Source organism: Nasonia vitripennis (genome assembly GCF_009193385.2).
Source record: "Nasonia vitripennis strain AsymCx chromosome 4 unlocalized genomic scaffold, Nvit_psr_1.1 chr4_random0009, whole genome shotgun sequence".
In the NCBI taxonomy this organism is placed as follows: domain Eukaryota; kingdom Metazoa; phylum Arthropoda; class Insecta; order Hymenoptera; family Pteromalidae; genus Nasonia; species Nasonia vitripennis.
The window spans coordinates 564,532-592,084 of record NW_022279645.1 but is presented as its reverse complement, the minus strand read 5'-3'; the positions used below and the strand labels follow the sequence as shown (position 1 = coordinate 592,084).

Sequence of the window (27,553 nt, the reverse complement as noted above, 5' to 3'; positions counted from 1 at the left end):
TATTTTAACTTAATAAAACAATGAATCAAGTCGTTTTTATCTTAACTAATAGATTTATGGTTTTCATATCAGTACTCATCTGATTTTTTAAGCCGCCACAGCCAGAGTCCACTGCTAAAGTGTGAACCGAACATTTGAGTAAAAATTGTTATGGTAGCATGTTTCTACACAATTTGTAAAATATTTGTATTAAAATTAGATACATAGTTTATAATTAAATATAAATTATAATTATAAGTAAATTATAATTAAATTTTTTATTAATAAAAACTTTCAAAATGTACATTTAGCAAATATGTAGGACGATTCAAAAAAACACGGTTCTACGAGTATTTTTTTTTTCCCACAGAACTTAGACTTTTTTCAGCTGCAAGACTTAGTCAGATATTGTACATTTTGAAGTGGAATACTTCTATAGTCTCGCTAGGTACACATTTTTACCGGGGAGTGAATCGAGAAAAAACCGACCGTCACGCAGTTACCTAACGACAGGAGGGGAAGCAGGGGCAACTCTCTCTCTCGCTCACTCTCCCCTTCACCGCGCTCTCTTCAAAATTTCAAAACTTCAAAAAGCGACAAAGCCAATTTCCCTTCCTAGTTGCACGATATACTACAGCATGATTATAGCATGATAATCAAATACAGCGTTCTAAGTCTAATCATCATATTAACATAAGTAGATCAAAGCAACCAGCATAAAACGGTCTCGACTCTTCTCGGTCCGTAGCGCGTATGAGATTTTTAATTTTAGAGAAGAGCAGTAATCATTTACTGATCTACGTCCGAATTTTGACATCAGATCATAAATATGAAAGTAATTATATATAGTAGTGTATTATTATCATATAAAATAGGTCCGGGATGCCAGGTAGTGGAAAGTCATTTCAATAATAATAGTATTTTATTTATTTTCAATAACAAAATATATTCAATCAATATTCTTTTTAGATAGAATATTGCGTAAATTGCTAATATTCTATAAAACAGAAATTTTTGTATGTTCGCTTTAATTACCCTACTGAAAAACCTCAGGTGAGAATCAGATGAGAATTATCTGAAAAGTGATTCTCATGTGAAAAGCACGCCAAAATCGTACGTGATTCTCATACGATTCTCATACGATTCTCATACGATTCTCATACAACTAAAATGAAATATAAAAAATGATATTTAAATACATCCATTTAAAATAACTTTAAATACAAAAAATAACAGCAATAAGGAATAGAAAAAATGTTTTTAATTTAGTTTTAATGATTTAATTTTATTAAATAAAGTATAAAAATGGTAACCTTTATTTAGGCAGCTTGGCTAGCTGATTTGATTAAATCTGCTTTTACATCTCGTATACGAGCCCTGAGGTGCTGAGTACAGTCTTTTATCAGCAAATCTCTTGTTTTTGTTGATATACGCGCATACGATTTATGAGTCTTTAGATAATCTTCGTATAAATCTGTATCATACATAAAATATTAAATATTTTTTCATATATTCTAAGTAAAAAATATTTTGTCAGACAATTCTGTACATATGTAATACTTATTTAAATACAAATTAAGTTTTCTTGGAGTATATATACAATATATTTGTAAGACAATACGCTTAACTTTTGCGTTATTGGCTTTGGATCATTATTTTTCTAAGTATATAAACGATTCGAAATAATTCTAAGTTCTAGACTGATACGCGTTATCAGTTTTGACTCGACAAATTTATAAGTATTTGAGATACAGAAATTTCATAAGTTCAAGAAATATTCGAAAATATTCGAAGTCTTTTACCTGCTCAAGGCGTAGTTTGCTCACGAGCAGGGACTAGGCGCTTTAGTTGCGCTGGCGCTTAAGTTGCGCTTCGGCTAGTGAGCTAGTACGGGTTGTGCGGGTCCTTTTATAGGCCACGGAGAGAGCGGGAATCGAGCCGCCGGAAAAACTCTCACATACATACTTGCACACACTCATTCACACCTATATACAAAAATCATTTACACACTTATAATATAATGCGCGCGCCGCGCCGCCGCTGCGTCGAACTCCGTATCTCGCCACTCAACATATTCAGATATACAAGTGTGTTGCACGCTCTCCCTGCTCTAACGCTGCTTCTGCTGCTGCCGCTTGCTGGCTCGTGGCGCTTCTGGTGTTATGCTGCTGTGAGCTCAGCTGACCCGAAGCGTTTGAATGAAGAGTGGGGGAGCGCGAGATACTCGCGTAAAATCTAGAATTTTGTTCCACGAAAATTAGTTTTAAATATAATTTTTATGCGGAGCCTGTACGGGATGTTACAACTTATGCACACATACATTGAAATTTTATTTTGACATGTCAGCACAACGGCGTATGTATTTAGGATTTTTTGTTTCGTTATAATTTTGTTATAAACAGGAATAACGAACTGTTTTTTGATACGTAAACTAACAAATACATAATTTACCTACGTATGTACTAAAATATCGATTATTTTAGTGTAAGCATACGTCCGTATACATATACATATATACATATATAAGTGTTTAGTGGACCCAAGAGTATAATAAAAAGTTTACCAATTTAAGATTCTTTCTAATTAGACTAAGTAAATAAAAACGGTTAATGTAAATTTTTTTTATTGTATATATATATATATATATATATATATATATATATATATATATATAATTCCATCCCTGGATTAAGATATTTCTCGAAATTTGAAGCGCTTGCGGGGGTGCTATAGATGCGTGCAGGTGCATTCGTCAGGTCATAAGGTGTCGCAGGTGTGCTTCTGCTTAGCTTTCGCAGGTTGTCTTCCGCTAGAGCAAGTCATTTCTTCCTCAACATTCGCGCAAAGAGGATTGCACCTCGAAAAATCAAAGCTAAGTTAGATGAAAAGAAGTGTGCATTTTTTAATTGTAACCATGGAGTGCATAATGGACGCAAATTATTTCGATTCCCATCAGAAATTACCCGACAACAGATGTGGATAAAATATTCTGGTACCTTTTAGACATTACTATTTTAAAAAAAGAAACTGCGTGAGCCAAGAAAGTATTTTCACAGCCTATACACTGAGAAAAATTTGACAGTTAAAATTACTATCTCTGATAATAATTAGGTAACAGACTCGGATGCTAGTAATTTTTACTATCTTTTATAGTAAAATTCACTATAAGACATATTAATTTTTACTATCTCAGATAAAAAAAATTGTTACGGCTTTCAAAAGACTTAATTTTTACTACCTAAGATGATATAATGTGCTATAAAATGTGGGAAAAATTATAATATTCTCAGTCAGTAAGGTTTGAATTTAATTTTTTTTCTGCGCTAATCAGTGTTCAAGTTGACATTTTACGTTTATTTTATTATAATAAGTTTCTGTATCTATTGTGTTGACTTTATTAGTTATTAATCGTCGTTAATTTTTATTGTTGGTACTTCGATTAATACATCAGCTAGACCTGAAAATTCGTACGTAACAGATCTGCTTAGGTAAATGGTCAGCGGACTTGACTTTCACGCCGGAGCTCCAGGTTCGATTCCCGACGACGCAAAAAAAAATTAATCTCTTTCTTTCTTTAAAATAGCATAATAATAATTAATAAAAATAATAAATAATAAAGTAATAACAGCGCAAAGTATCTAATAGGTGTAAAATATAAAAATAAGCGAAATTGAAATTAAATTTTTAAAAATTCGATTTCATCAAAAATGACTATCTTTGGATAGTAAAATCTAATATCTTAGAAGTCTGTTGCCAATTTATTACGAAAAGCATAAAAATTACTATCCCAAATAGTAATTTCTACTATAAAATTTTTCTCAGTGTAGATTTTATCAAGTAAATAGATTTACGTATCAAGAAATATAGATTAAGACTTTTTTAAAGCTTATCTCAATACAATTTAAAATTCAACACTCTTTTATTCTTAGGAAACATCGATTTACCACCTTTATCCCCAAGCTATGTGCATAAGGCAGGTTTATGCGAAGACCATTTTTCAACCGACGCCTTTACAAATTCACAAAAACAAAGATTATGGATTGGTTTCGATCCCATACCGTGGAACATCAAGGAACAATATCAAAATATACTGGAGATGCACAGATCAACTCGGATTTTATCTGAAACTTCAGGCCTGAAAGAGGACATCAATACAACGCATGAATTTGTACCTGTAATGAATAAAGTTAATGAAGTTGAGATATATGATGAAGGGAATGATACAAGTATTAATTTAGATATTACGCGTAAATCGCCTCTAAAAACGTATGTGTCTGGAAAAGAAATATTTTGTGACTTTCATTCTGAAGATAGTAATATAGGTTATATAAACAAAGCACCTAACGTTTTGAATAAGACTAATTCAGAAACATTAGAAATAGATACAAATGAAATTATTAATAATCGAAGATATTGCATTCGAGTTATTTCAGACAGGAATCCAGAAATACTTAAGCGCTTGATTGATTTTAGGACGTATGTAAAAAATAAGCGAATCGAGAAGAAACCTAGAAAGCTTGTACAACTGCCTTGTTTTGTAGAAATGGTTATGACTGTTGGCGTGCTTATGAGATGTATTATTATATAAAATCAGAGCAAAAAGATTTTGAATTGGCAACTGCTCTTTGTAACATTGACTCAGTTGAGCACCTTAACTGTAAAATTCGAGCTCGAGGTGGATTTAACCGCAACCCTACTGGGCGACAGTGTAGACTAGCTCTACGCCATATTATTTCTACTAATTATTTGTTTAGTTCTGACAAAGGAAATGTCAATTGCACTGAAGCGCCATCATTAGTTCAGATGCAGGATATCATAAAATCAAATGACCTTGAAAATAACACGAAAGGAAAAGTAGAGTCGAACGCAGACGACCGTTTAGAGCTTGTTGAATTTCCTGACGAGCCATTATTCGAAGAATTCTTTAATTCCGATTGTTTTATAGCGTTTGACAAATATGCAGATGTGAATGAGCCGTATTCCTCTTTAATTGACGACAAAGGAGAGTATGAAAGAAATGCTATATCATACTTTGCAGGACATGTAGCGAGACGATGTCTTATAAAAACACAATGTGACAACTGTCGTGAGATTTTTACAAAAAAGTGCTACAGATGACAGTCACCGTACTGATGAAAAATATATTACATACAGAGAATATAAACATCAAGACAAAGATGCACCTTCAGTTTCATTTTTGACTAGACCAACAGACGAATTTAAAAGAATCGTTAGTATACAACTTGATGCTTTTTTGGCAGGCTATGAACGGTGGTGGCACGAAGCTCTACTTCGCCAAAGACTATACGAATTTGCAGAAGCATGTACAAATGAACATTATAAAGGTTGGTTTGATGAAGTCAATGATAATTGCTATGAACATAAAATAGAAGCTCTAAGGTATTTATATCTAGTCAAAATTTATGCAAAAACAATAGAACATAACAACGATTTTAAATATAAAGCTACGAGGACATTATCTTCTGACAATATAAAACTAAAAAATATTATTAATGTGTAATTTTTACGAAATATGTTTGGACTACCGAAATATTGTATGTATATATTGAATACGTATAATATACTTATTTGCATAATAAAAAATATTTGAATAGGAAGCACACATTTTTTAAAATTTTATAACTATAAATCCTATTTATAAATATTTTAAAAACTTGAAATGTCGTTGTAGACATTAGCAGCAGTAAAAGTATTACGTTGAAAATCCTCAAAACCTTGTGATTTTAACTAATTAAATATTTATGAAAAGAGTTGTAATATTACTTGCATAATCACTAAAAATAATAATATGCATATTATATTAATCGATAAATACCTCATACATTAAGACTGCATCATGTTTTGTAATATTTGAAACTGTAAAAATCATCGGATTTTTTTCATTCAAATTTTGAAATATTTATTTTTAAAAACTCAGTTGATTCAACAAACGAATTTTTTTATTAATTTAAATTCAACATTTTTAGTTCTTAAATACTGACTGTTATAAAACCGAAATAACACGGATTAGCGCGCTGCTATTAGGTATATACATATATCTATATCTATATATGTATACCTATAGCTTTGACTGCGTGCGTGGGCTCGTCCGACAACCTCTGAATCCCTCAGCTTTTCCGACGGCTTTTCTCGGCAAAGGCTACCTTCGTCTCTTTACCTGCAGTCAGCAGTATCCCGGCAACAAAGGTTCTCAACCATTTCTTATTTGTCTCTTGACAACATCTGGACTTGGAAGTTTAGCTCGGAGACGAAAATTTTTCGAAGCCGAAGGTCGACTCCCGCCGTTGCCAATCTTTCAACTTATCTCTGTTAGTAATCAAAGGCATCTTCACTCCTTACACAATTTGCTTGCATGACTCCATGGCTTTTACGGAAAATCTTAAAATTATTAATTCGCTAAAATACATTAGCTTATACTTTAACGCACAGACTGATATAATTTGCTCCATAAATATAAATCTCATTTAACCTAATAATAACAGAATTAAGAACTATTTAGATAAGAACATATCTGTTTAAGAGAAAGCACACAGTGGCGCTGTCGTCGTTCAACAAGTCTAAATCTATAGGCCGCAACAACGCGACATAAACCGTTATAAGTGTCGTACAACATGTCGTAGATGGCGGAACTGTCGTACGTAGCGGTGTCGTACTGTCATTCCGGCTCCGGCATAGCCGTGGCTGCTAGACAGATGTAAGTATTGCATCTGTCGTGACGAAAGATTAGGCGCGTTACAGGAAAAACAAACAGAATCAAATAAATACCGACCCACCATGTTAAATGAGTATTATCCCGTAGTGCATAATTTGTTAAGAATAGTTTAGTCTGTTTCCTTAGCTGGAATAATGCTATTGCGAAAAAGGTCCCGTTGATCATTATTTTCTAATCGTATTATTAACTTATAAATTTTATATATTATTATCATTACAATCCCTAAAATCTTTTATACACAAATCGATGGTCATTAAAAATCAACATTATTTTTTGCTGCAGCAGATCAATAAAAGTATCCGAATGAAACTGAGTAGTTTTATTTAGATTATGCAATTGACGAATCTAAAAAATTGATCTGTTTCATAAGAATACGAATTTCTTCTATAAAGCATGGTCAGTATATTGAAAATACCATCCGATAACACAACCGGTAATTAGAACAGGAAAAAATGACGATGTGTCCTCTCATCGTCAAGTCTTACCCAATTACAGTTTAATGAATTTATGAACAATATTTGAATATCTGCATCCTTTGTCTATGTGTCTATGTGTGTGTTCATCAGCGAACCTATAAATATCGGCGAGTGTCTTATGTAAAGAGCAAAGCGTTTCACTTTTAGCGATGTTTAAGAGATCTGGAAATGATATGAGTGAAGAGGGCTGAAATAAGAGAAGGAGGCAAAATAAGGCTTGAGCAATGGCTATCATTCGATGAACGAAGGGCCGAAGCACTCATAATGCGGGAGAAGAGAAGGAGAGAAGAAGACAAGATCAAGGAGGGTATATATATATATATATATATATATATATATATAAGCTCTCTGCGTTTTACAGGGTAAAGACTGTCTTTAGTACAAAGCCCGCATTACTTTCTTTTTATTTTTTTAAGTTTTTTAATTATTACTTTTATTTTTGTATATTTGTATTATTTTGTTGAACATATTTTAAATTTAATTATTAATATTGTACTATTGATAATGGACTTGGTGCATTAGAGTATCTAAATACAGTATTTTTTTTGTCGGGAGAAACTAAAAACGCATGTCCTTCTGAAATTTTTGTAACAGACGGTGCAGCCGAGAATCTTTTCTTTAGTGATCTTGAAATTTTTTTGTAATCTTTTTTGGAATAGTGAAAGAATGTTATTGTTTGGAACTTTTGTCTCGCCCAGTCATAAAGTTATTTTGAATTTAAAATCGCTTCCGTAGCTTTGGCCTGCAAGCCAAAGTACCTGCAAGAAGGTACGAGTAGCTTCTCTTTTTAACACGCCTCCTACTCCGTCACATGAACCCTTTCCATGAGCAGTAGCATGGAAATGCCAATCCGCCATTATTTGGAAATCTGACTCTTGATTAACCAAGTTCATCATTTGATATCTATTTTTATAGTGCTGCTTTGCACCATCTGTGACGTATATAATCTTATTGATTTTTGGGAATCTTTTCTTTAATTTCGAAATAATCTTTTCTTGTAAAATATAAACTGCAGCCGTATCATGAGTAGTACATTCAGAAAGTGCTATAAAACTACAATGCCTTGTTTCATTATCTTCTCTGTAATATAGTACTGCAACATTTATTGTACACTGATCATTGTTAAAATGAAATTGCTGAGCAGCATCCTGAACGGCGTAAGCAAAATTTTCAGAATAATCCATCTCCAGAAGCCCTTCGTTCTCTTGTAAATTTTTCTTCTGATCTTTTATATATTTAGATTGATTTTTTGCGATGAAATGATGTGGTATAAGTTTTTTTAAACTCAAAGACAATTCAGACGTAAAATCATCCACCGAAAGACATTCTTTTTTTAAAGTACATTTATTTGTTGACTGCCAGACACTAAAAATTAATTATTCAATCTTATTTTCGTATAATACAGAAGATACATGTTCTTCAAATATTAAAAAATTACCACATTTTTGACAACTTCCTAAAAAACAAGCAGGATTCTGATTTCTGCATAAGATGAACGAAAAGCAATCGATATAACCATTTATTGGATCACCAGATCCCTTCGTGAGAATCATCAATTTGGATGCTTCAAGCATGGCCTTGAAATTTTGGTGTATTACACATACACACACGCTATGCGTGCCTCTTTCACAAGCCAAAACATACCATTTTGGACGTAGTTCGGCGAATTTACTAAAGCTGATAGGAAATTGTGGACATTCTTCTTAAAAAATTCGATACAATACTTTAATATCACATAGTAGCAATCTTTTTAGAACATACTGAGTTTCACCGTTTTCGTTAATTTTAACTGCACCTTTCTTATTCGGCATAACTCGACTGTTAATATCAGATTCATAAAATTTGTTTACCTCTTTAATTGTAATTTCAGGTAAACTTTTCCCTTTTTTCGTATCAGGAATCGCTAAGATACCGAATTCATCTTTCAAATCTCTCGCCTTTTTTGCAATTCTTAAAGAGACATTAAACTCTGATTCAATATCGCGTAATGTCCAGCATTCAGGTGCTATTGTCAAAATAGAAACTATCAATGGATCATTTGGAGGTAAAAAAGATAACTTACTTTTCAGACCATCCAACATTTGTTCTAGTTGAGCTTCTCTCGACAGACGAATTCTCTTATTTTGTGGTCTTTCATTTTCTTCCTCACTCGACTCATTTAGAGAGTTATTCGGTAAATTAAAATTTACAGAAGAGTACGACTTTCTACAAGATGAACAAATCATAGCTGTTTCAAGTATATCTGAATAATCGTATTGTAGAATTTAAAATAAAACTAAACTATAGAGAAAGATTCTGGACTACAACAGTATACAAAATAATATTATTTTAAATATACTTGAAATCAAAATTTAATAAATGAGAATAATAATCTAAACTTTGATTTAAATATTTTAAAAGAATTCTAGGTAAAACAACGTGTGATACAATTTTTACTAAAACTTTACCGTCAGAAAATATATCAAAGACAAGAGTAGCGTCTGCAATGTTTACACAGTGATAGCAAGTACAACTCAATTAATATAATTAATTAATAAAACGCGTTTTATGCGAAACATATTTTAAATATAATAGTTAAGCAATTCCTACAATAGATAACCTAATTTAGAAATATTTTTATATTTTTTATTATAAAAATTCTGATTAGAAAAATATGTTTACCGCAAGCGAAGCAAGACCGAACGTGCAGGTGCTATGAAATTATCTTTTAACTTGTATTCGTTTTAACAAAAATGATAATGCTATTTATCTCTTGAAAAAAAATTAAGTAAAGTAAACTAACTTTACTATATGTCATAATATTTAAAATTAAAATATAATTAAATATTTTGATATTTTTTACAATAAAAATTCTCATTAGCAAGTATCAAAATATTACCAAATTTTGATAGTATTAAGTATACTGCAAACATAATATCTTATTGGCTATAATAATGATAAAATAAATAATAAATATGTTTAGTGAATGTTTTAATGTAGCCCTAACATGAAACGGTTCTGAAAACATTTTAAAAACTTTTAATATCTTACTTTGAAACGCTGAAATGAAAGTTTAAGAAATATTGGAAAAAACCATAAATAAACGATCGAATGTCCACACTTTTTGGATTATATTACTTTGATAAAACGATTATTTAATATTATAAAGTTGTACACTGTAAACTGTTATAAAATTCTAATAAAAATAGTTAATCACTATAAAAGATTGTCTGTATTTAGACTATGATTTACAGTTTTTTTACAGAATCATACACTTTTTACATTTTTTTTATATTTATTTTTATTATTATATTTTTACATTGTTTTGCAGTTAATAACATTTGATAAATTAAAAAAATTTTATACTTTAAAAATGTTATAAACTGCAGAAAAATAAAAAAGATGTTTGATTGCACAAAATGTGAAATACGTAAAAAAAAATATAAAATATAAAAGAATATAAATCTGTAAAATCTTGTAAAGCATGCTTCTTTACGGTTGTCTACTATTTTTAGTATAATTTTATAGCTAAACAGCTAAATTTCTTTTTTATTTTGGTAATTTTTAGAATATCCCAACTAAGGCTTTTCAGAATAAATTCAATTACAACGCGGACTTTGTTCTGATTACTTATGAAGTTTAGTAATATTTGTTCATTATGAACGCCATATGGAATTGACGTAATCGAGTTAATTAAATCAATAAATTTTCTAAAATGACAGGTATTTCAATCATTTTCCAAAAGGAATCAGTCCATTTCGTTTATTTATTTCTTTGAATCCATGAATCAGTATAAACGACCAAAAATGTTTTTAACAGGTATAAAGTAAAGGTACCTCCATCTAATTATTTAGGTTTTAAATACATTTGGTTTTAATCGAATGTACTTAACTAATAGAAACCAAAAGAAATAAGCTTCGCGTTCAAATTCAGTGGCTCAAAATTCATAAAAATAGCCTTCGTCAATAATTTTCCTCTAGACGTAAATTTCCTAATCAAAATCTCAAAAAATCTCAAATCAGCTCAAAATACGTGAAAATAGTCATTGCTTAGAATTTTTCTGAGCCCCTGTGATTTCTGACAGCTTGATCATTTCGTAAAGTAGTAATTTTTTAAGGTTAGGGAACGCGTAGCTCCGTCTGGAAACAACATTTTAAAAAACGCCCCTCACTAATTGAAAGTACATAAAAAATGCTAAATTTTCCATATTTTAAAAAATTTTAGATCAAAAGGAATTTTTGTTACGTTTGACGTGGAACGTCCCATATATATATATATGATAATAAATACAACTTTTATGAACGGTGGGGTACTAAGACTGGAATTACTACTATTACGTGTGACTTAAATGGTTCTTTTTTACACGGCGCAGTTAGCACCCGAGCGTAGCGAGGTCTGGCGTTGTCTGCCTGTTATATGGCTTAAAACCTTGCTATAAGTAATTAGCACTTATTAGCAGCAATCCATAAACGCCGAGGAATTTCAGAAAACCTGGTCTATATAGCCGATTACGTAATAGCCGACGCGACGTGAGTTCCCCCTCCTACATAGCACACCGACGCTCTACATACGCAGTGTACACATCAGGTGATCGGTTGCGTAACCGCGCTCGGACTATACAGCACTAGCTTTATCATTTACTAACACGAGCCTTTAAATGGTTCCCTAAATCGCAAATGCCGATCTGCAGGAGGTGTAAGGGCAAAGTCGCGAATAACCCGGTCTACTGCAGCGAATGCCACAACGCTTTTTATCCGGGTTGTCTCCCCTTGTTCGCCATTAGAAAAACAGCTGATCACTGCTGTAGACGAACGCTAGGCTCGCTCGATAAAGAAGCACGCGATTACAATAGCTCGAGTTCCCAGGAGCATCTGAACAATCAATCGACTGCGACTTAGCTCGACAAAACAAGAATAGCGTCCCAGTAGGCAGCTAAGCTGCGACGCCAGTGAACTCCGCGCAAAATAAAAGACCTCGCTCAACACCATCTCCGACAGACGCTCCTGGCACCAAGCATCAGCGTGGATCGGACCTCACCGACAACCACCCGACCAACGAGTCCAACGATTCTACAATGGGGGAAAATGCCAACCATGCAGCCAATAACAACGACGGCGCACCCGCATGGTTCGTCAACTTCACGAAGGAATTTCGGGACTTCTGTAGAGAGCAAACGGAGAACTTCAGGGACCATTCCACTCGCGTTGATCAGCTCGAGGGTAAAGTAGCTAAAATCACCGAGCACGAAGAGAGACTCTCTGAGCAGCAAAAACAGCTCGACTTGATTAACGCCAAGCTGGATAGCGAGGATCGAGACCGTCCTTGTGCCAACCGGGATAGAGGCGAAGTATTAAGTTCGGGAATCCCAGCTGCAGTGGAGCTCCCCCCGACATCCATAGTTGACCACGTAATCGAAGCAATGGGAGCGACGGAATTAAAATCGTTGGTGCTTAGGTCACGCGAGATAGAGGCAAATGCTCAGCCACGCGACCGGCGCCTCCCCGTGCGTAGGTCGATCGCCGTAAGGATGCTTTCTCCCGCGGCACGCGACGAAATCATTCTAAAATGGACAGAGCACAATCAGAACGCAAAAAACGCGCAAGCCCTCTTCGGCACTGGAGATAACGTTGCTGTATATATGCGAGAGTTATGGCCCCAACAGATATATAAACTGTTTCGACTAGCAAATGCCAAGAAAAAGGCACTTAACTACGCGCAAGCATATGTACGGAACAGAGATGGCTACGAAGTCTTCATTAAAATAACCCGCGATTCTGATCCGATAAGGATCCATAGGGCTCAGGACCTTGACTCACTGCCACCGCATGTGAGCGAATGACGCCAGCGGAAGGGCACGAGGCAACCGGGCAACAGAGAGGGACTCCGTATAGGACACATAAATGCCAATCGCCTTGACACGCACATCAGCCGCCACCAATGCTCCGAATCGAACCCCGACATACTAGCAATCACGAAAACCATTCTAATACCAGAAAAAGACGATGATATCGTAAGCATCGCGAGTTACAACTTTTTCAGACTCGATCGTATCGACAAAGAAGGTGGAGGAGTAGGCGTTTACATACGAAATAATCTCCAGGCGAAACTTTTGTACAAATCAAACCCGATCTACAGCAACTCTCCTGAATTTATTATTCTACAAATAAAAAATATTTGCAACTCTTTGTTACTGGCCGTTGTTTATCGCAGACCTGAAGCTTCATACCCTCACCACTTTTTTTCATGCCTATCGGAATACCTATCGTCGTACAACAACTTACTTATTACAAGGGACTTTAATCTTAACATGCTCGCGCAAGACGGAGGGTCAAAAGTCTTGATCTTTTATATACAAGCACGCTCGCTCTATCTCGTGCCATCCGAAGCCACGCACCACACACACACGGAGACGACGGTGTCCAACACCTGGCTTGATTTGTTTATAGCGCACTCGAAGAATGCCGTAACTGGCTACAGAGAGTCAGAGGCCCCTTTCATTGCTGGACAGGATTATATTGAATTAGACATCAAATTTTTGAAGAAACCCCTTGAAGATCGATGTGCAAGACTTACAAAATATTGACTCAGAGGCATTCAAGAAATGCATTCAATTGCATTTAGCAAGTTCTTGTCTGACGCAGACCTCACTCGAAACATCCACTGAAGACTTGCGTAAATCAATCATAGCAGCACTCGACAACTACGCCCCGCTGAAGAGCATCAAAATATCCTCTCAGCAAAAACCCTGGGCAACACCGGAAATCCGCGAATTTATGGTACAACGGGATAAAGCCTACAAATCAGCAACACAGAGTGGTATATCTTCCGAATTTGAACAGTTTCGTGCTCTGCGTGGGCGAGTCTGCAACATGTTGAATGTTGCCAAAAATAATTACTACACTCATAAATTAAATCAGGCTAGTGACTCGCGCGCGAAATGGTCACTGATCCACAACATGGGCATATCTAAACCAAGTCTTCCTTCCCCTCTCTCTTTCTTCTCAGCAAATGCTCTAAATGCACACTACGCCTCAATGTCGCGAAGGAGGGGGAACACAGAGCCGAATTTGACTTTCGCGAAATCACTGAAAGCGATGTTCGTGCGGTAATATCTCAAGCTACTTCGAAATTGAGAGGAATTGACGGCATCTCAGTCGAAGTGCTGAAAATAGCAGCCCCAGTGATCATGGAACCCCTTGTAAACATCTTTAATACATCTATCAATTCATGAACGTACCCAAGCCTATGGAAAAAAGCACTTTTAATGCCCCTTAGCAAAACAAAATCGCCTGTTTCACCCTCGGATACCCGGACAATAGCCCAGCTCCCGGAGCCGTCAAAGCTACTCGAAAGATTAGTATACGATCAGTTTTTGCAGTTCCTAGAACATCATATTATAATAAGTGAGCGCCAAGCGGGCTTTCGCGGTGGTCACAGTACGCAAACGGCCCTATTGGGAGTCATTGATGACATTAGAAGCGCCATCGACGAACGCAAAATAACGGCACTAATTTTGTTTGACTTCTCTAAGGCGTTCGACACCATTCCACATCACCTACTGCTTCGCAAATTATGCAAATATTTCTTAAAAATTGTTCTTTCGTACTTTTTAAAACTTTTTTTAGTGTTGCTAAGTGTTCAAAATTCAAAAGTAATTGTCAATTTTTAGCACCATTTGGCAAATCCTAAAAAAGAATTCTATTTACTTTAGGGCAGCATATAAGAAGTATTAATTCATAAGAAAGTGATCAGATATTCAGCCGTCATTAATGCTAAAAGTTGAAATGACCTATCTCTCATCTCTTTCTACTTTCAGTTTTTTTGAAATGGCACCGCCAGGTATTCCACTGGTTTGTCGATGTCAACGAATCGGAAATTGTGCTGCTTTGTCTGATCACTTACTAGAGAATAATTAGTCAGAAATGAATGAAAAAGAGGAGACTATGCATTTTCGGCCTCTAAGCTGCCATAACTTATAATATAATTTATCACAGAATTCTTATTATGAGATCATGCTAAGGAAGTTGATCTTTAATATTAAATTTATTATTCTATACATTAAACGTAAAACCTTCTTTATAAGAAAATAACATGTTAAATATACCCTGGAGAAAAAAATCACGCGATTAATCGCGTGATAAACCACTTGATTTCTCACGTGATATATCACGTGATAATTTGGCGTGATTTCTCACGTGATATACCACGTGTAAAATAACGTCAAAAATCACTCGTAAAATTTGAATATTTGTTTATATTGAAATAAATTGTTTATTTTCTATCTAAATAATTATAAAATAGTTGATGATATTGATAATTCAAATAAATAAATCGCAAACAATTTTCCTGTCCTCCGCTTGACAATCCAATTTCTTACTACCTGAGCTATTTGTGCTGTTGCAAGTTTCAAACCGTACATAAAGTATAATTATATTTATCACTTTATATAGTTTATATGGATACTGTAAGATAAATAATCGAAATTTCAAGTGTTTATATTATTATTATTAATATATGCTGTATGCGTATAATCTATATAAAATGATAAATATAAATATATTTTTGTGTATGATTAGATTAGGTGTTTGAAACTTGCAACTTCACAAATAGCTCAGGTAGTAAGACATTGGATTGTCAAGTGGAGGACAGGGAAATTGTTTTTCTATTTTATTGCGAATTATTTATGTGAATTATCAATATCATCAACTATTTTATAATTATTTAGATGGAAAATAAACAATTTATTTCAATATAAACAAATATTTAAATTTACCGAGTGATTTCTAACGTGATATATCACGTGATCAATCATGCCAAATAATCACGTGATATATCACGCGAATAATCATGATATAAGTCACGTGATTTTTTTCGCCAGGGTAAGTAGCGAATCTTAATATTCAGATTTGGTAAACTATATAATTTTAAATATGTTTTTTTTTTCAGAATGTCAGTTGTGATGTCAATACCTAGATTTGCTTACAATTTACCAAAGTACGTTTTGGGTCTTGTATAGAAGCAGATAATGAATGTCAAAAATTTTTGTAAAAGTTACGAGAAATGTAAATTAATCGTACCAGATTCATGTTTGAAGTATGTGTATAAAATATGTTTTTGCATTGTAAATACAAGAAATAATTTTCTAACAATATATATTAATCTAACAATTTACACTTTGTTACGGGAGCATTTGGATAATTCTCCCTCAAAAAATATTATTTATTCTAACGAGTTTGGTGGGGACGGACAACTATACAGTTATCGAGCAAATGCATAAATGGTCAAGTTATACGATTTGCTCCCACGATCGACTCTCTTATACTCTCCTTTAATTTTGTTATTTGCGTGGTCCTGTTTATAATTTACTTTAATTTCTTACCTTATTCCTTCTTCTTAATAATCTGCTTCAAGGAATCCGATTAATCCAAATGATTTATTTAATAATTCCAGGGGATTGGACAAAAATGAATTATTCCAGTATATTGAAACCAAATTTGTTTGTATTTACTTATTCTGTATTAGTAATTGATCACAATTGAATGGCCGTAAATTTCTCTTAATTGATTCTAAATTATAAGTCCCTTTCTCTAAATAATCTGTTCTACAAAAATGTAAGCTCTAAAAGAAATCTTTCTAATGGTCCGCCGGCTTCGTTGCTTGATCACGGAGTGAGAGAGCAGCGTGGTTCGAGAGCGCTCGAAAGAGGTTCCGGACCTCCCACGACGTCGCCAGCTTACTTCCCCTTAGCCGCGTTACAGTGTCGACGCTTGTTGCACTCATTAGACCTTACGGGGCCTGGCAATCAGTTGCGCGCCGAAACTGCAACGTAGCTCCGCACGTGCGCCTCTAGCCGTTGGCGGGGAAGTTCTTTAGGTTAGCGAGATTCTTAGCCACTTGATACTTTTGTGGCCTTGAGTCTCGCTGTACCTTTATACGTGTAGAACTTTCTCGATCCTACATTTGAAATTATTATTTCAAATGCGAATCGGGAAAGTTGTCACGTAACATCATCCCCCCCTTGAGAACGTTTCTCGTTCCCGAGAAACAACTGAGGCCGTTATTTTTGGGTACGTGGTCCTGTAAGTGGAAAAGAAGAAAAAGAAACTTGTGTTCGATGTGGTTGAGTGAAAGAAAAAAAGAAATTTTGTCAGAATGATTCCATTTATTCAGAGGGGCAAAGGGCTTTAATTTACTTTTTGTTATTGCAAATTTTTTTTATTTATTGTTATTTGTTCTGGTCTCCAATCTATTGTGCTGTTTCTCTTCCCTTTTAAATAATGTCGTTAATGTCTTGTGAGTTATGGCTCAGCACATGATCTATGTATGTTTTATCATGTGTTAATGCTTTCGCTCATGGTTCTTTAATATGTCTAGCCTATGATTGTTTTGCTTGACATGCACGTCTAGTGTGTTTGTTTGATGGGATTTTGGCTAGAGAAAACGCCATTGACGAGACTTCTATGGGTTTTAAATGTTTTGCTTTTATGTTCGGGTGGGTGGTTGCAGGGATTTTCGAATCATTCTGTTCCCTTAGTATTATTTATTGATATTGGACGTGGGTTTTAACTAATATTCCACTTACTTTTGTTGCTGTGGTCCGTGGCCCTACATTAGATGCCTTATATGCTAAATTGTTAGTACTTTTGATCATCTGCGCTAATTAGTTGTCTTATGTCTAAATACTTCATTTTGTTAGTGTACAATTTTATGTTTTATATTCTATTTATATGCATACATAAGGGTTACAATTAAACTTGGTGTAATGTAAAAGTACAAAAATATATTGTTTATTTCTTTGGGTCCCCCTAGTTTTCTTTTTTTGTGCCACGTACAAAGTGAATTAATAGAAAAAATTTAGAAAGATAAAAAAAAGTAATGAAATAAAATTTTATTGTGATAATCGCGTGTAACTATAGATGCTCATTCTGTCTTCTTCTTCCTCGTTGATTTGTCGGTCATTTTCCCGTACCCAGAGTATTCGTTCTGGATCACTGACTGGATTAATATTTTGGTCCATTGTTGTTCCTAGTGGGTTTGTTTCATCATGTCCTTGTGGTAGTTCCTCTAGGTCTATTTCCTCCACTATGATTACTCAGGTGATGTTGAATGGTCCCTGCTTATTAATTCGTCTTCTGTGGTCATATTTTCTTCTTTTGGGTTCTCTTGGACCCTTATGCAATGTTGTTTGTGAGCTTCCATGTGTTGGTATTGTATGTATTTGCCACACTCTTTGTGATGTTTTAGTGTTTCTCCATTTTGTATTTTACATAAGCATGGTGTTCTTTGTTTCTATAATCGCTCATTCTGCCGCATACACTGTGTTTTTTTCTGTACTGTGTCTCGTTCTTCTTGAGGTGCCGTGGCGATGCCCATTTTTGTTTGAATCTTTCACTGCAATGGTCTATTGCTTTCTTGGCATCCCCCTTGTCGAAGTACTGCACGAAGGCTAGGTACTTCCTGAGTGGTGTGTTATGTTCCTGCTTTTTGTGTAGGACAAAAGTTATGTGGTCCAGAGGGCCAAATACAGCAAATATCCTTCCGAAGGTTTCAGAGTTCATGCCAAAAGGTACCTGGGCACAGAATCTTAGCCCTGTCGTGTCATCCAGTGGTCCTGTTATTATTTCTGGCATCGGTATTGGTTTTACGCTTGGCTATTTCTGTGGTCGTGCTGGTAATGATGTTGTTAATGACGTTGCGAATAGCGGTCATCGAACTGCTGGTGGTAACAGTGGTAATATCGGAAGGACCAGTGGTATGTTTATTGCTGCTCCTGGTGTTGTCTGCGTAGGGATATCTGGTATTGGTTATTCTATGGTTTTTTTTTTATTATTGCTGTTGCATACTCCACTGCTTTCTTGTTATGCAGAGGGATCTGGTATCTCACTACTAGTTTGGTGTGGCCTTGTTGGTCCGTATAAACTTTCTCTATTTCACATGGTCCAAATTGTTTTAAGTTTGCTTTTATGTCGTCTGGGTTTCCCCTTATGCTTATTGATATGGATTTTTCACTGATTTTGCTGACCCTCATTACCTCTCCTGGTTCTTCTATGATGGTTGGTGGTCCTTGTTCTTGTTCAATGACAAAATTTGTGTCATTGTGGACCGAGTAATAATTTAGGTTGGTAGCACCTAAGCCCTGTCTGTATTCATTTGGTACGGCTTTGACTGGGTCCGTTCTACCTTGTAGATCTTTGCCTAAGCCCTTGCCTTCTATGTAGCCCATTTTCTCCATTATGCTTTGTGATTTTGACTTTGTGTATGTTTTAATCACCCTGATCTTATTCTCTTCTTTTGCGTACTCGATGTTTGCTATATACATGTTTGGTGTGGCTGTTGGTGTGAAAGCGATTACGCATGGTCCATGTGTCATGAAGCTGTTCATGGCGTCTTCTTTTTGTCCTTTGAATTTTATGAGGACTTTGGAATTTCCCATGTCCGTAACGTCCAAGATGTCTATTTTGTTATGGTCCATTTTCCTGTAACAAAGAGGAATGAAAGATAGAAGGTATCGTTGCATGTTGTAATGTAAGATATTGTTTTAGGGTCTGACATATTTGGTCATGCAATGTTTATTTGTTTTAGGGGTTATACATTTTGTCTGTTTATCATTAGGAGTTTATTGAGGTCCATTTTATTTTTAATTCAAATAGAAAACAAGATTTTTGATTATAGGGATCGGGTGGTGTAGGTATTATGTTATAGCGTACGGTAGGATAATTTGTATTTATGAGAGATATCAGTCCTGTGGAAACGCTGGTCATCATTTATGTTTTATTCGTGTGTGTGTGGATTTTAGGTTGAGTTATGAGAAAGAAAATAAATTCAAGAGACGTAGCAGAACAGGTCCACTAACAGCAAGAGAAAAAGGGCCTTATTCACTTATTTCCTTGATTGCTCTATTTAGCGAGCAGGAGATTTAGTTTGTGGGTTTGACCTAAAGGCTGCTGTTGTCCATGGCTTATCAAGAAACAACAATATTTCATGTCTGAATGTGTGAGTTGAATAGAGGAAAAGAAAAATTCTACATCCACGTATGTGGTGGCAGAACAATTTATGTTTCAGTGGGTTATGTGAGTTAGGTTTCAGCTTGATTTAAAGGATATTGTTGCATATGGTTCAACGCTATGCAAGAGTTGACTACATCCAAGTATGTGGAGATAAAACATTTTGTGTTTCTGTGAGTTGTATGAGTTAGGTTTCAACTTTTTAAACCTTTGTTGATAGAATTAACGGGGACATTTCAGTTAATATGGTCATTTGTGACTCACATATTGTCATCATTAATGTTCCCCTTTCTATTGTGTTTGTTTAATGCTTGTATTGTGTTTGTGTGTGAATGTATGGTTGGGTTGTTTGTTAGATTTGTGATAAAGGAACGACTGTTTTTATATTACGATGGGATTTTTCTTTATTTATTCTTTAGATCTATCATCTACATCCATTTTTTCCAAGACATTTTTGGGGATATTTTTGTTTTCAACGCGTGTTATGAAATAAGAATTAGTTGAGTTAATTTCAAAAATTAAACGTTTTTCTTGATCTATGGTGGTGTCTTGTTCCGGTCCGACTTCTATGGTGTTATTTGATGTTGGTATCTTTGGTAACTCTGGTAGTTCTGGTAGTTATGGCTTGACGATGTTGCTTAATGTTGGTACTTCTTGCTGAATTACTTCCGCCTTAGCTTCCTTTCTGATTTTGGTTAGCACGGGGACATTTTGAGGTGTTGCTGTTTCGGCTAAGGAAGCTGCCATAGGGTTCTGGCAATTGGCCATTTGGCTTGTTTCTTACAAATTTGGTCATGTAATTCATACAGGCTCACATCGATATCTCTCTTGCAGTATGGGTGAAATTCTGGAGTAGGGTTGTTCTCATTGAGTAGGGGTCTTCTTATTGGTATCGGTGCTGCTCTAGCTGGTCTTCCGAACTTATTTTCTCTTATGAGTATGGTTTTTAAGTCTTTGGCTCGCATGGTCTCCATTACTGTATCATAAGTTATATTGATCTTTTTGCTTCCGGGGTCTGTTCGGTGTTTTTCGGTAAAAATGCACCATGGTTTCCCAACTTGTTCAAATTCTCGCACAACGGTCCAAACTGGTACTTGCATGTCGCAGAATATTGACACGCTTGTGGTTGACGTCGTCATCTTCCTACTTTCTGTAAATATATTTTATAAATATATTTTTGGGTATTAGGGGATGTGTTGTTAAGGTTTGGTGCATATACATTTATATGTTAATAATTGCATTCCGCTTCATTTTTAAATTGTGTTTCTATTAGGGATGATTTGGATTTGCTTAATTTATTAAATTTCGTTTTAGAAGTACTAGAGGTTTCGGTTAGGTTCGTTTCGATTATGGGGTTATCGCGATTGGGCTCGTTAGTTTGAGGTACTTTATATGTTTGTTTATTTAATTTTGGGCAGGGTATCATCATTCCGCATTTCATTCCCACTATTAATGCTATGATGCTTGCTATCATTACTAGTTGGAAAGTTAGACTACTATATAAGAGTGTATTTGTTTTATATTCTCGCCTTGTGTGTTCTTTCAATTCACTTAATTTTTCTATCATTTGTTTTAAGGGTTTGGCTTGATTAAAATCAGATTTAGGTCGAATTATGTCAATGCTTTGGGGTGCATTGTGGTCAAGATTTTGGTCCTTTTCATTTAGAATGGGGTACATGTCATGTATTTTTAGATCAATTTCGAGCTTATACAAATATGTGGTTCGACTGGATTTGGTTTCTTGTCCAAATATCATGCTGTCTTTGGTCCTCCCAACGCACGTTCGTGAGAGTCGTATTATTCCGGCTTTCTCCAGTTTTATTTTTGTGTCTCCTTGGTTCGTGCATGAAATTCGCATTTGTTCTGGTTTGACAACTGAGTATAGCCAGGATTGGTCATTTTCTAAATATTTCCATTAGGTTTTTGCACTAGTTCCATACCTTATGTCACAAGTTTTTAATGCTGCCGTGTTTTAATGCACCCACGTCGATGTAGATTTGAATCTTCCAGTTTGCACTCTTTGTCCTCATGACGTCCACTCTCTCGAAGTAGATGCCGGGGTTCGGGTTCAATGGGTCCATTTGATATGGGAATTGACTTCGAACCATTGTTATTATATTAAAAAGTATGATCGTATTTAATTTATTCATCCTGCAAATTTAGATGTGAGTTAGTGGGGGTTCATAAAATTTAGTTATATATATATATATATATATATATATTATTTACAATTTATTTACACTTATTGCGATTAATTAATCAGAATTGGTATCAGAGTCGTCCTCTACATGTTTTAATTTATCAATGTGTTTTCGAATTCTTTTGCCATTAGGATATTCTAAAATTACGTTTTTCCTGCCAACGAATTCAATGATTTTCAAGGGTTTGTTTCTGTATTCATCAAATTTACTGACTCGGGGTTCATTAATTAACCTGGCATATCCGCCCACTTTGCCCTTAAACGTTCTAACCTTTTTGTCATACCTCGCTTTTGTTTTGACTTTGTTAGCTATTTGGGTTTCGCTTGCTAAAAGTGTCATCTCCTCTAACCTTAGTACTAGATCTCGCATGTAAACATTATAGGTTCTTAATTTTTCGTCAGATGGTATTCTTAAGGGAAAACACGCTACCCTCCCATAAACCAGTTCGAAAGGGGTAAAGTTGGTTGCCGCGTGTATGCTAGTATTATATGTGAAGGTTGCAAATGGTGTTAGGTGATCACAATCATCATATTTCTCATGATATATTCTGATGAATTCTATGAGCGGAGCGTGACTTGTTTCTAGTGACCCATTTGTTTGAGGTCTATATCCCGAGGTTGTTAAGTGGTTTATTTTAAATAACTTTAGTAGAGATTCAACTATATTCGACAAGAAACTGGTTCCTCGGGGCTCCGAATTGACAAATGAGATATTTCGCCAATGCATCTGCAATCGTAGTTGCGTGCAGATTTTTGATAGGTATTGCTATAAGGTACTTTGTTAGATTGCACTGCATCGTTAACAAGTGGCAATTTCCTCTTGGTGTCATTTTAAGTTTTCCTACGGTATCAATTGACACCTTGTCGAAAGCTTCTATTGGTGTGTCCGTGATGATCATTGGTTCTCTTGTCTTAAATCGTTCTATTTTCTGTTCTTGACAATTCGCACACCGCCTGATGTAGTCCTGAACGTCGTTCCTCATTCCGGGCCAATAGTACCATTCTCTTATCTTTTGATAAGTTTGGTTAATTCCTTTATGTCCTCCCGTTAGACTATCATGGAGGTGGCTGATTATCTCTTTTCTGTGCTTTTCAGATGGTACTTCTGCCTCGCCATAGCACATGGTCACTCTTATCCCACTTCTGTGAAAGTGTTCATAGAGCATTTCTATGATGGTTGGAGATCCTAGTTGGTCCAAGATATCTCCTTTTCTGGCCACTCGAAAGCTTTTGATGCCTTTCTCTACGAGTATTTGTTTTAGGTTGATGAGTGCTTCATGCAGATTCGGCATTTTGATGGTATTGAAGTATTTGTCTTTCACTATCACCGTAAATATGTGATGCTTCTTAAAAGGAGTAACTAGCACTTGTCCTGACTTTGGTTTCTGATTCTTTATTTTCATTAGATCGATGGCTTCTGTTTCTACTAGCAGTCTGGCGACGGACCACGTGTTGTCACAATCCGCTGATAAGAAATTCACAATATTGTCCCTCTTGTGTGTGAGACATTCTCTAACAGTGATTATGTTGTGAGGAGCTCGTATCATTTTTGCTGTTATATGGGTTAAAGCATTGTCAGATTCCTCATGGTGTTGGTGGGAACCACGACTTTTATTTAGTGGTTCCAAGTCCGGTGGTGTAGGTATAAGGAATGGCATTGCTGGTTCAGGTAGTTTGGAAAACCTTATGTCTATGATTTACCCTTCTTCGGCTTCTATCTCGCTCAGCACTCCTAGTTTTCTTTTGTTCTTGAGTTAGTTTCGAGGTGTACTGTTGGCTGTGGGACTATCGCTTGTTATGGTAGGCGTGACAGATAAGGTTTTTCTTATTGGTGGTGGTATAATGTATGTGACACTGTCGACATCTGATTCATCTCCCGTATTTTCTTGGCCTGGTGTCTCTTGTAACTTTCCCCGTGCTCGTTTTATTAGATTTTGAACACCTTTTCTTCACACGTTGTTCACGTCAGTCTCATTTTCGAATCTTGGATCCGACAGGTACAGGGATTCACGCATGTCGTCTGGTACATTATCATCCTCTGAAAAGTGTGAGGGTAATTTTAACTGTATGGCTATTTCAGTCCCTGATTCGCTGGTATCCATTCTTTTATCCATTTCATATCTTCTCAAACTCTCTTCAAATTTTCTACTAGCCTCTTCCACTTCTTGTTTTGTCAGAGTGTTTTTTATGGACAGGTTTTCCATAGAGTCTTCATCAGTGGTTTCTTCAGTTTGAGATCCTTCTACTGCGCTCAACTCAATGGCTATATTACTTATAGTCTTGTCTTAGTTGTCCTCTGAAGAGAATGTTTCATCTTCTGGTATTTTTTGCTTTTCATCCTCTGATGTTTCTGGGTCTTCCACTCGTAATTCACTGTCATAGAAGTGTCTGAATCTATGTTGGATGAACTTTCTGGCAACTCTCTGGGCTTGACAGAGGTAATTTCTGTTGGTGATTCTTCAACCTTGGTTGACGCTTCTGGTTGTACGGGTTTCTTTGGACCGATGGTTTTGAATGTTTTGGTTGTACTTCTTTGTTTAAAATTGTCCTACTGAACTTGGTATCTGTATGCGTTTCGCTCTCGTTCTCTGTGCTATCACGCTATGATTCAATTTTGGTGCATTCTTGTTTGTTTTCGCTCCTACTGGTCTCCCTCTTCCCCGTGGTGCCGTAGTCCTTTCAGATGCTGAGTGAGCTCTGTTTCGAAAGATTGTTCCATCAGTTGAAGCATTACTTTTGGCTTTATTCCCGTTCTGTTTTTTCTTTTCATCTATAATCATGACCTTTATTTTTGGTAGATTTTCATTTATTTCCTTTTCGGTCATTTCTGGAGGATGTCTCGACAAGGCATCAGCATTCTTGTTCAGTTTGCCTGGTTTGTATTTAAATGTGTATTCGTAACCGGTGAATCTAAACATCCATCTCATTAATCTTTGTCCAGTGTCCTTTCTAGTATGCATCCAATTTAATGATTCATGATCACTGACCAAGGTAAATTTGCGACATAATAAATATGGTCTGAATTGATGTAGCGCGTATAATACAGCTAAACACTCTTTTTCTGTAGTGGAGTAGTTTCTTTCCGCTTTGTTTAATGCTCTCGATAGATATTGCACGGGGTGATCGAATCCATCTTTCTCTTGGCTTAGAACGGCTCCAATTGTGAGTGAATTCTCTCTCTCTGTTGAAGTCAGGAAATTGTAGTATGGATTCCTCCATGAGGCACTGTTTTAATTTTTCAAAGCTCTCTTCGCATTTTTCGGTCCACTCAAACTTAACATTCTTTTTCAATAGATCATTCAGTGGTTTTGCAATTTTTGCAAAATCATTAATGTACTTTCAATAATAGCCAAACATTCCAAGTACTTTCCTTATATTCTTTGCGCTTTTAGGTGTAGCTAATTTGGCGATGGCTGCAACTTTCTCTGGATTTGGTTCCACGCCTCTGGCACTGATTATGTGACCTAAGAAGCCCACTTCTTTTCTGAAGAATTCAATTTTGTCGGGTTGTAGAACTAATTTCGCTTCTCTTAGTCTTTGCATGAGGTTGCGAATTCTGCTTCCATGTTCTTGCAGATCCTTGCTATAAACAATGATGTCGTCTAAATATACAAGCATTTCAATGTTCTGAAGTCTTCTCAGTACCTTTTCCATTAGTTTTTGAAAGGTCGCTGTGGCATTTTTCAGACCTTCTGGCATTCTGGTGTACTCATAATGTCCATTAATTGGCGTGAAAGCAGTGTTGTAACAGTCTTCGGGTGCTATTGGTATTTGTTGAAATCCGCTTGCTAAATCGAAGATAGAAAAGTACGTTGCTCCTCCCAATTGGTCCATGATATCTGCGATGTTTGGCAATGGGTATGCGTCTCTAATTGTTTTCTTATTTAATTCTCTAAAATCAATCATCATCCGCCATCTTAGATTCCCATGACTGTCGGGTTTCTTTGGTACGATCCATATTGGTGAGTTACAAGGTGAATTGGATTCTCTTATGATTTTATATCTTAGTTTCTTTTCTACGCTGTCCCTTACAACTTGCTTATGCTGCGGAGGATGCCTATATTGCTTGGTGTTGATGGGTACGTCGTTTTCTAGATGTATATGGTGTTCAATCATATCCGTGCATGGAAGTTTGTCTCCTGTAAGTAAAAATCGGTCCAGGTAGTCTTCGATAATCCGATCAACTATGTCCAATTCTTTTCGATTTAAATGATCTCTCCTGATTGCTTCTTTTACTCTCTCTAGTCTCTTTATTTGGTCCACAATCATGTCGCCATTAAACTCACTGAAATCTGGTCCTGTGTCAAATGGTATAAGTTCTTTTGGATCCACTTCTATGATGACATCTTCCTCACTCGTATTGATGGCCATAATTTTGCAAGTATTATTTACATTGGTTACTACACCTTCTCCTTGAAATAGATGTTTGTTTCCCACATCTATTCTCGGTATGTATCCTTCTTTTAGTTCGGTTTTTATCAGATTGATTTGGATCACTTGTCGGGTTCTGGCTTTGATTATGTGCTTTACGGTACCTCCAATTTGATCGGTTATATTTTCATCATTTTGGTTCATAGATTCACTTTTTCCACTTTGAGTAGATTCTACTTTTAGCACTTCATTTGTTTGTTTACACTTATATCCTCTTTTAATATTTCTCGGATTATGTTCCTCTTCATGTTCAATAAATGGTATGGGGTGCATTACATCTCCGCTTATCATTAACGCGTTCTTGTAATAAGATATTACAGCTTCTTCTTTCTTTAGGTAGTTTCGTCCTAACATCCCATCAAATGGAATTGGGAAGTCGTCCGATACCATTTGAAATTTCACTGGGGTTCCTTTGATGTCTAGGTATATTGATGCGTACATCTTCACAGTTTGGTTTGTGATTTCGCCTAACTCTCTAGCGTCAGCAGTACAGATGGGCATGTCATCATCCAATACACTTGCTTTAATTAAGTTTACTATGGCTCCATTATCAATCATGAATCCCACCCATGGTTTAGTGGTTCCAACTGGTATTCTTATCCTCACTGCTGTGGCCTTGTCGTCCTCCCAATTAACATTTTGAGGTCCTTTACAGTTTGTGAACCATATTCTCGATACTTCTCTGGCCTCGACAAGATTGCCATTACTGGTGCTTTCGACTGATTGTTGCTCGGATTCGTTGGGTTCGCAT

At 35.6% G+C, this 27,553-nt stretch overlaps 2 protein-coding genes across 6 annotated transcripts in view; one reads left to right on the top strand and one right to left on the bottom strand.

Moving 5' to 3' along the window:
* Nucleotides 1-16,338, top strand: part of LOC100680431 (sphingomyelin phosphodiesterase) — a 342,073-nt gene extending 325,735 nt beyond the window's left edge. For all 3 annotated transcript variants that reach the window (XM_031930127.2, XM_031930124.2, XM_032602052.1), the window contains one exon: nucleotides 16,114-16,338. In XM_031930127.2, coding sequence (XP_031785987.1) covers nucleotides 16,114-16,183 — 70 coding nt within the window. In that variant the 3' untranslated portion in view covers nucleotides 16,184-16,338. The remainder of the gene's footprint in view (nucleotides 1-16,113) is intronic.
* A 1,354-nt stretch (nucleotides 16,339-17,692) lies between these two features.
* Nucleotides 17,693-27,553, bottom strand: part of LOC100499182 (uncharacterized) — a 300,507-nt gene continuing 290,646 nt past the window's right edge. For all 3 annotated transcript variants that reach the window (XM_031930109.2, XM_032602047.1, XM_031930108.1), the window contains one exon: nucleotides 17,693-19,643. In XM_031930109.2, the coding sequence (XP_031785969.1) occupies nucleotides 18,977-19,643 (667 nt within the window). In that variant the 3' untranslated portion in view covers nucleotides 17,693-18,976. The remainder of the gene's footprint in view (nucleotides 19,644-27,553) is intronic.